This window comes from Anabrus simplex, chromosome 14 (genome assembly GCF_040414725.1).
Source record: "Anabrus simplex isolate iqAnaSimp1 chromosome 14, ASM4041472v1, whole genome shotgun sequence".
Taxonomy (NCBI): Eukaryota; Metazoa; Arthropoda; class Insecta; order Orthoptera; family Tettigoniidae; genus Anabrus; species Anabrus simplex.
Window position 1 is genome coordinate 65369567 of NC_090278.1, and position 10388 is coordinate 65379954.

General features: G+C 38.8%; 1 protein-coding gene across 1 annotated transcript in view; it reads left to right on the forward strand.

Annotated features, from left to right (window-relative positions):
• Zmynd8 (Zinc finger MYND-type containing 8) overlaps positions 1-5665 on the forward strand; it is a 415670-nt gene extending 410005 nt beyond the window's left edge. Inside the window, exon 17 of the mRNA XM_067157629.2 lies at positions 4786-5665. Coding sequence (XP_067013730.2) covers positions 4786-4970 — 185 coding nt within the window. The 3' untranslated portion in view covers positions 4971-5665. The remainder of the gene's footprint in view (positions 1-4785) is intronic.
• The last annotated feature ends 4723 nt before the right edge of the window (positions 5666-10388 follow it).

Genomic DNA, 10388 nt, shown 5'->3' on the forward strand with positions numbered 1-10388 from the left:
CATTAAGAGTACTAAATACTACAAAAAAAGACACGATAATATTGTACCAAACTTTCAAGTGCAGTTGATCACTGAAACAACTAGCCAAATGATTTTTCTTCTTGCTTTGGTACTAGTAAAAACACTTATTCTCCTTGTCCCTGTTAAATGGTGCTCGGCTTTCGTGGTCATTTTCCCCCAGTACTTTCTGTCCTGGGCCCTGGGAGAACCAGCACTAGATTTTTCCAAGTCCTTCATAATTCGTTCTCCATTTCATTTTTGGCCATCGCAGTGCTGGTTCATCCTCTAATACCATCCCCTCAGCTCGGTGCTCTACAGTCTTCTGGTCTTCTTTCAGTATGACCAAACCACGCGAGTCGACTTTATGTTAATTTTTCTGGAATTGGTGTTAACCATAGAGATTGGTGAATCAATTCATTATGGGTTTTTCCAGCCCATTCGCACCATGAACCCATAGTAACATCGTCATTTCATCAGTGTTAAGTTTCTGTTTATCCTTTTTCCTTGTTCATCCTCTTTCTTTGTTGCCCAAGGATCAGAGCCACTATATAGGATAGCTGGATGAATAATTGTTTTGTATATTTTCCTTTTTGGATGGATTGGCACCTTTTTATCTCAGAGAACACCTGTTACTGCCTGCCACTTTCCCCAGTCATTACTTATCCTATTGACGTCATTGATATCAATGTCAGAACTCAAAGAAAAGTTTTTTTGAGATGAACGCATTCTGATCCAAAAGACTCCTGGATCTGTCGAATAAGGCTAGGCTTTTCCAGTGTGAAATTACCACCATTTTGCCCCATTGTGGCACACTAAAACCTAAAGAGCTAGAATACTTTGCAGGATGTTTTCTTTTTTGTGTAATAAGCTCTGAGGTAGTTAGAAAGACAGTTCCTAGAGAGTAACTCAAATCAGGTAGTGTGCAGCACTCCTTGAGAAGAATAGAAACACTGTTTCAGAACTAATATTTCGCTGCGTAGCTTCTCTTTCATTTATAATATCGCCAAAGACCAGTGGAGATATGCATTACTCTTTTCCCATGCAGGCTTCCCAATTTTTTAAAAAAATAAACCAAGGAAATGCTATGCACAAAGAACTCCCATTTCAAAAAGATGCTTAGCTTTGAAAAGCTTTTGTAAGCATAGTAATTGGCAGATGAAAATGTATTTATACATTTCATAGCAGCTAAAACTTCCATCTACAAAGGCATCGCAATAGAATTACAGTATCTGTATAACTCTGACTGGGAGACTAGCACGAATGTCACACCGTATAGGTTTATACCGTGCACAGAGGCCATCTGCTTGTGATAATGTGTTGGTCAGATAGTGCACAGAAGAGTGAAGGAGAGAGTTGCAAAAACGAGGCAGAAGAAAGGAACTTGGTCTGATTTTGAACAAGCCTATGTCTCACGTTATATTGTTCTTGCATCCACCTCCGTAGCTTAACTGTTAGCACTATTAGCTGTTGTCCTCAGAGGCCCGGGTTCGATTCCTGGTTCTACCAGAAATTTAACATTGGCAGGATGGCTGGGTACATGCAGCTGCGCCACCTTGGGGTGAGGATACGAACTCAAATTTACATTGTTCTTACACCGTTGCATATCCAGACATTAGTGTTAACCTGTTTCTTTCATCTGTCCATGAGAGAAAACGTCCTCTCTAAATTAGCTGTATGCGTAACTGACCACTCAAATATTTCTGCAGTGATGGCAAAAATGTACCTTTGTTCATGATTACTTTCAGATATTTAGTGGCAAATTTAAATTAGCCATTGTTGATGTTGAGCCAAGAAAACAGTGCATAGACACAGTGCAAATGTTGAGGAGGGAGGTCTCACATGAGAAGATGTCCTGAAGCAGAAGATAGGAAGAGACGGGGAGTGCTTGTATACCACACCCGGGAAACTGGAGTTGGAAAATAATGATGATGATGGATTTGATGTTGAAAACTTCTAAGTTTATAGCGACATCGTTTTTAGTGATGGACGGACGGACGTTCCTCGGTTCAAGCCAGGCCAGTAATTCACAGAGTTGTGTGCAGTGAACAGCTGAACAGTATTCAACGGCAGGACAATACTCACAGCAGTGGATATTAACACAGATCCAATTACTCTCACTCTCATGATAGAGACCTCCCTCGCTGACTCACAGCAATGCACAAACACACAGTACTCTCAGATAGTACACAGTCTGCATGTCTTCAGTCCAGCCACTCTCTGGACACTCCAATACCATCAACCACAGCTTCTGGTTCAATCCTCGGTGAGACTAGCAACAGCCAACACCTCTGTCGCCCTCAGCCCAGCCACCGAACCCAACACACTTGAGTCTCACACTGACTCTGCTACAGAGTCCAACACTGTCTGATTGTCTGTGGCTAGCTTCCCTTTTTATACCTCAGGTGATGGGAACCAGAAAATTTGTGAGATAGCTAAAGGCGGAACATTCTCGCTGAATATCCGAGAAACTCTCGGGTAAGCCGGCCGACGAGAACAATACACGCAAATACCAGCCATGCCCTCCAGGCCGGCTGGGAGCTGCCCGCTCAGTTGATTCACTAGCCCCTTCCAAGAAGTACCTTAAGAGGCCACCACAGGCTTGGCATGTAACATTATCATCATTACATATTAAATAAAAGTAAACTTGGACTAGAAAGAAAATATCTGATGCGAGTTTAAATCTAAAGTAAGTCTTTTCTCAGAGTTTCAGAATATTGTATTAGTAAATGCTATTTTTATTGTGTTTGTATTTCTGGATATCCTTAGTAACTATAAATCTTCCATAAAATGTGAAATTGTGGAGAGCGTGTAAACTGTGTCTTGGAACAACGATGTCTTTGGAATAGTTAGTATGAGGTTGAAGGGTCAAATATACCCCATCCTCAAGAGAAATCCTATCATATTTCCCAATGTTCAGCAATAATGATAATAAAGAAAAATACTCTCTGATTTTGAATTCCCTAGTAATTCCAATGGTGAATATGAAAGTGATATTCAAAACAAAAGCGCACGCACACACACACACACACACACACACACACACAAAATTTTCATATGAAAAAATCATCTACTGGGCCATCAAAATTGAATCATGGGTGGCACTCACCAATCACCCACAGACTGCACTCATTGTTGCAACATTCCATCTTATTTTTCTTTTTTATATTTGAAGCCACAGTTTATGAATCTCATGTTTACAATGACCCATATTGACAACATAAAATAAAAAAATTCCCTTGATAAAAGGAAAAATTAATAAATCCAAATTAGTCAATATACCGTAGTTCAATATAGCCTATATTCAAACAGACTTAAAAGGCCACGATTAAAAAATTATTTTTCTTTCTATTACTATGCCATATCTTTATATGATTTCTTTTTTTTATAGTTTAATAGAACACCATACCTGCTTTTGCACATAAACTTTTCCAGCCAATGTTCCGTGTTGACTTCAAAAAGGAAACCTTGTTTGTAGTACAGAATTATACTTCCGCGAAGTGTGCTGCTTTACTTATTAATCTTCAGTTATCCGAAGAGGTGGAAGTGGAATATTGGAAGGTCGTCCGCCTCCGCAGCATAACGATTAGCCCATTAGCAGCTGTCCTTGGGGGCCCGAGTTTGATTCCAGGTACTGCCAGAAATTTAAGAATATGTGGTTAAAATGGTACAGGCAGCTCACCTCCATTGGGGGTGTGCCTGAAATGAGCTGCACCGCCTCAGGATGCGAGGGTATTTTTAAAATTTTTTTAATGAGTGGGGGCGTACTTGATGATCCACCATACAGTCCAAACCTTGCACCATCTGGCTTTCACCTTTGAACACACTGAAGAAATTCCTTGGAGGTCATCACTTCATTTCTGGTAAAGTCATGTCCAAGTATCTACATTCCTATGGAATGGAGTTCTACGAACGGAGCAAATGCGATTTGGTGCTACGGTGTGTGCAATGTCTCGAGATACTTGGTTCATTTGTTGAAAAGGACATAATGTTTCCGTTTCTCTTAGTCATATATTTCATTTAAAAAATAGTTGTGGCATTACTTTATGATGTGCCTTTTGCTCATACATTGACAGATGGACAGACAGAAATTGAACCAGTGGTCTCTTTTAAAGTTTTTATATGACATTTATTTAGTTTTTACATACTGTGGTTTCTTACCCAGAGGCCCTGGGTTCGATTCTTGGCCAGGTCAGCGTTTTTTAACGTGGATCTGGGGGCTGGTTCGTGGTCCACTCCGCCTACACGATTACAGTTGGGAGCTATCTCACGGTGAGATGGCGGCGTCGGTCTAGGAAGCCAAGAGGATTCGTCGGGCCAAACACACGACACGTCGTAATCTGTAGACCTTCAGGTTGAGCACCGGTCGCTTGGTAGGCCAAAACCCTTGGGGGCTGTTGCACGATGTTTTTATTATTATTATTTTATAATATCTGTTCTACTCTACCTGCTTTGAAGAACGGCTATTGAATACTCAATTATATTAATTATAATATTATCTTGAACTTACTTTTCCAATTTCTAATACTCATGCCGTTTAACACAAAATTTAGTTATTCCCCTCAAGAGAAAAAAAACCCAGACCAGTCATGTTAATTTTATTTGTAGAGATGGGATTTTCATTCACAAATCTGTCACAAGTTAAGCTTCCATACCTGCTGAGGACTCTGTGAATACAGAAAAGACGAAATAGTGGTATGGCGGTAAGACTGTGAAATTTTCAGGTTGGCAGAAGGTTGTTAGTTCCTGTGTGGTATAAACTTCCTTATAACATGATTTCTCTTACAGGGCCATCCCATTCTCTCATCTTATGCCATGTTTCCGGAGCAACGAGCATTAGCTATGCAACAGCAGCGCCTGTATCATCCGCCGCCACCACCACGACACCAGCACATGGGATTCAGCCTGCGACCACCACACTATTTCATGTGAGGCCAGTGCTTAGTTCCGAGGTGTTCCGCTCTCCAACATAAGCCTCCTTAGGCTGCTTTGAGCCCTTGCTGGAAAGTTCCTCGATACGTGTCAAGATATTTATTGTATATTTTTGTATTTACAATATTTTGTCAATGAAATTTCTTAATAAGGATGAGCCAGAATGTGTAAACCAGTCATCTGTCTTAGTAAGTTACGTAACGAAGGCAGATGCACCATAAGAACAGTGACGTACTGGGTTGAAATGTCAACCATTTTTTATTGAGATCATGTGCATTAAAGATTGCCCTGTATATTTGTGTATATTTACTGTGTTATTATTAGCAATTTTTAAAATAGAATTTACAAGATATGATAGAAGGAAATATCAAAATATCAATACCCAGGCAAGTGTTTGGGTTGATCATTGTCAGTTAAAAATTTATAACTATGTGTTTCTTATTGCAAGCTTTTCCTGAAGTCGAGCTATTTACTGGAAATTTTGGAAGTGTACTTTCAAAGGTACACTTGTCACATTTCCTTGTTGAATACATCTTGACAGTCATGTATGATTGTTAAATTTCTGGAATTAAACAGGATAATATTATGTTAATAATATATGCAACAAACTGCCACTTATTTGGGCTAATAAAGGGGAGAATATCCTGAAAAAAAATCAAAAAGTATGGATAATTCAGCTCAGTCATGGACTAATTTTTTATTTTCAAAATCCTCTACTTGGAGGCTGCCTAAGACAAAGAATACACTAAAAATCTTCAAAAAAATAAATAAATAAAGAAAACTATAACTTCTTGTGCCCTCGTTTTGTGCGACATCAAACTCTTCATTTGAAGATTTTTATAACGTTTTGAAGATCCAGTGCTATCACTGTTCTGCACAAAATCCTCCAGCCATTTAATTCTTTAAATTGCAGACAGTTCGTACTTCTATTCCATAATCTGCCTCCAATTCGGCAACCAACTGTCCCTTTATGAATTTTTGCTTTATTGTTAAAACAGATTTCTATCTTCATTCATGCATTTTCATATGGAGTATTTTCTTCTTCTTTTCTTCTTTCTTCGAATGGGCCAACTAACGACCACGATGTTCAACTTCTCTACTTGGACTTGGGACTTGATATTTGCCCAATACTCGTACATTCTCTGGCTATTTTTCTCCCTTCTTTCCTTTTTCCAAAGGACACCTCTTTTTTTACATGATGGTCTGTTCTGAAACCTCTTTTGTTTGATGATTCTTCTGAGAGGTGCTCTGTTTCTGATGTCGTTTTCAGTTGCTCCCAGTTCCTGCATGTCATTCTTCACTTCTGTTAGCCATGGTGTCCCTATATTTCTGTTTGCCCAGTAGTCGAGAAGCCAGTAGGTCATCCTAGTTGGGTTCATCCTCATGAGTATTTTATTTTGTAAAATTTCCATTTCCATTAACTGAAGATTCTGCATTTACTGTTTGACAGTATATTACTGATGATAATATTTCTGTTTTGGTAAGTTGAGCAGAATGTGATGCTCGATCACAGAAGATGTGTTGGAGTGAATGAGCATGTGAAATGTAAGTGCATGTCTCAAGAAACTGAAGAACTTCTCGGTGTCTTACAGAGGAGACATATCTCGTGTGGCTCTCGAAAAGACCAGGCACGCTTCTTAAGTCATACAGTGCACAGAGAGTGGTAACATGCTCAGGTGTCTTGGTCAGCCAGACGAATCACGAGGTGGTTTGGTCTTCCGGTCACAGCGAATGAAAAGGACGTCTGATTTAATTTACCTTAATCAACCCATGAGTTTGATCCTTCAATTTATGGTGGATGGAAAAGATCTATGCCCCTCTACTACAGAAATCCCTGAAAATAAAGCACAAGTTGTTCCAAGTGTACAAGTATATAAAGAAAAATACATCGAGCACAATTTGCCATTTGAAGAGCCACAGGATATTTCAGTCAAGCATCGATTACTAACTCTTCTACTTTGTAGGCTGCATATGTAACTTAACATATTCATGGCCGCTGGAATATCGGTAATTGTTGCTGCGGTACCGTAATACCTTTTTTTGCTCAACAGAGTTTATTTCTAATAATCTTTAAATCACTATAAAAATTATTTATTATTAAACAATATCCTCCTTATTCAATACATTATGGTATAATGTGAATTTAAAAAAATTAAATTTCACATTTGTCACTTCTATACATGTTCCAATCCTAATTGGATCATCTTTAGTAGATTGCTGAAAATTGACATATATCATAGTTAAAACATATAAAATTGAAGCAAGAATGTTGTTGTGAATTAGTTAAAACATATAAAATTGAAGCAAGAATGTTGTTGTGAATGTTAAAATGTCCAAGCACATTCAGAATGTTTCGTTCGGTTGTAGATATTAAGTAACTTTCCTACGTCGGATAAATATGTTTATGAACATTCCTGACAAAAATGCTGCATGGTAAAAATCGTGTTATTGCTGTGTGAACCATTGCTGTACAACGTAGCCTCTGATAGTGTACTGCAACAAACGGGTAGATATGGCATTGTTTGAAGACAATTACTTCTGTCTTTTGGGGAATTTCAAAAAGTATTGCTCAAGACAAAAGTCTGGCTGTCCTCGACACTATAGTAGCACATGCAGTTCTGTGCCGCTGTCGCCCTTTGTAACATTGTCTGCACAGCTTCCGCAATCTAAGCCCAATTTCCTTACCCACAGATTTACTGGCAGCATGTTGTGAAAATGTGTTCCTGTAGGCAGTATGATAGATTTGGGATCCTACGAGGTGGTGTTTCTTCCGCTGAGAAGGCCCTGCAATCTCACTACTACAACCTATGTTAGAAATGTTCCAGGACAGGTCGTAAGAAATAGAAAAGTTGCACTTACCAAGTAATGATCTTAGCTCCTGTCGAAGTAGTCCCCTTGGCTGTTGTCAATGTTTCTGGAGCTCTTGGAAGCAAGCAGGGAAATTGCTGAATGCGATGCTTGTGAGCTCGTGTCACAGCCCATTGGATGTCTGCGATATCCTGATAAAGCTTTCTTTTAAGTCGCAGTTTCACTTGCAGAAACAAGAAAAAATCACAAGGTGAGATGTCAGGCGAATATGCTGGATGTGGAATGACAAGTGACAGAATGTCTGGCCAGATACTCGGTAACAGATAAAGCAACGTGAGGTCTTGCATTGTCGTGCAGTAAGAACCAGTCCTGCGACTTCCACAAATCAGGGCGGCTACGTCAAATTGCTAGTCGCAAACGTTTCAAGACTTTGAAGTAAAGAGTTTGGTTCACTATTTCACCTGGTGGAACGTACTTGTGGTGAACTAACCCTTTACTGTCAAAGAATGTGATCAACATTGTCTTTGTTCTCGAAGGTTGACGTTTGGCTTTTTTCAAGGCTGGTGATCCAGGAACAATGGTCTTCTTGCAATAACTGCCTTACTACTCCACATTTGCTTCGGAATGTGCTGTAGACAGCTGGCCAGCTCTGGGTTCGTCTTGCATTGAATTTCTGCTTTCCCAAAACCTTTTGTGCCACTCGAACACATGACTTCTTGACAGTGCATTGCCTCTGTATGCTTGTGTAATCATTGTTCATATTTCACTAGCGGTTTTTCCGATGTTAACGCAAAACTTAATGTTCACTCTTTGTTCACAGTTGGCGTCCATTGTGTCACCGTCACTAAACCAAACAGTGTGTTGCTAAGCACAACCCTACCACCTAGTGGGTGTGCGTGGAAACATGGCTAAGGCTATCTCAGAACGTACACATACTAGATAATATAAAACCAACATTTGTTCCTGTGTTCGCATTGCAACCTCAGAAATACAACAATTGTCCCGGAACTTTTCTGACATAGGGTGTATCTGCTGACATTGCAGAAAATGATGCTGAATTGTAACGACTACAGAGATAGTAACTAACAATTAAACTGATGCAAAGTTGGAGCATATGTTAAACAACAGCGTAATAGTGCACAGATAAGAGGTCCACTTGTTTACATAGGTACTAGCAGAAATACGAGCTTTAATATCTGGGGCAGAGTGTGACGCACGTGTGTTGTCATCGGCACTAAGTGAAAGTGGAGCCATGACGCATGTGTCATGATTGGCCGCGAACGTGTCAAATTATGTTCTGCTTTTCTTTTCTTTTCTTTTCTTTTCTATGGATAAGTAGCTATAATTTTAGATTACATACAAAGTTTTTATTTTTGAAAAACAAGAAAGAAATAACACTGAGGTTTTATTTAATTGCAAGTAATATTCTGATCTAATACGTGGTACCCTGAAGACAAGGAATTTCAAATCGCATGTTGCACGTATGTTACAATAGATAAAATGCTAATTGATCCTTTAAAATAGCTCAAGTCCCACAGTTAGAAATGTTTACAGCACCTGATTCTCACATATTTGCAGAGAGCAGAACATTTTCACTTTGATATGAGAGGGATTGGGAGATTCAAGAGATTCTGGCTCCTAGCCTTGCGACTCTCAAGCAAAAAAAATTTTTTAAAAAAATTATCATCTCTACATTGCAGTAGATTATTCGGTGCTTCCCCACTTCGTCACTCAAGCTCTCTCTTCCTCTTCATACTCCCAACCTTACTCTGCAAGAGTTCATGAAAATTAGTGATCTGTTCATTTCTGATTTGACTTCTTGTGGTGGGGTTTTTTTTTTGGCCTCTGTCACATACTTACTAAGGCAGATTTGCTGTGTGGTTTTTTTTCATTGTAATTAATCACTTCATATTGAATGTTCTTAAAAATAATATAATTTTTTATTCTCCCAGTTAGCATTGTATCACCTAAACATCATTCTATTGCAGGGTAGGATAAAATGTTGCAAAGCCTAAATGAAATTCTCTCTCTAGAGAGGCTCTATATTGTTGATCATGTGTGCAAGTTTCTTTCATGTCAAGTGGCAATGTGTTACACTGATGAATTGACCAGCATTGTTTGGTCAACAAATGCTGAACTGATAGCAGAGATCATATTCCAGTTGTCCAACAGACTCTTCTGATATAATTTCTGAACAGTCTGCTATTCTTTTCTCACCTGGCTTCTTAACTAGGAATTCATATTGACACAGAGAATAAAGTTGGGAGACTGTCTTATGGCTGGGTATCATCTGTAATTAGCAATTAAAAATGTGTATAGAAGGAAGCCACATTTTCCAGTGTCGACTTAGTTTTTCGCTCTGTCGAAAACACTATTTATAATGCATATAGCATGCCTGTAAAAAATACGCACTATTTGTTGTGCAGCAACATTCTCAGGTTCTATTAAATCACTTTATATTGTGCATATATATGTACAACATTATTTTTCAAATTCCTCAACTTCAGAATTTCAATTTATTTTAAATATTATCATCATTCAGCTATTCCCTGGCAGGAATAACGTTATAAAACTGAATCAGAATTAAATGGGTCCCTAGAAATATCTATATCTAGTCTCAAAAACTACTCTACCAATTTTAGTAGTTCTAG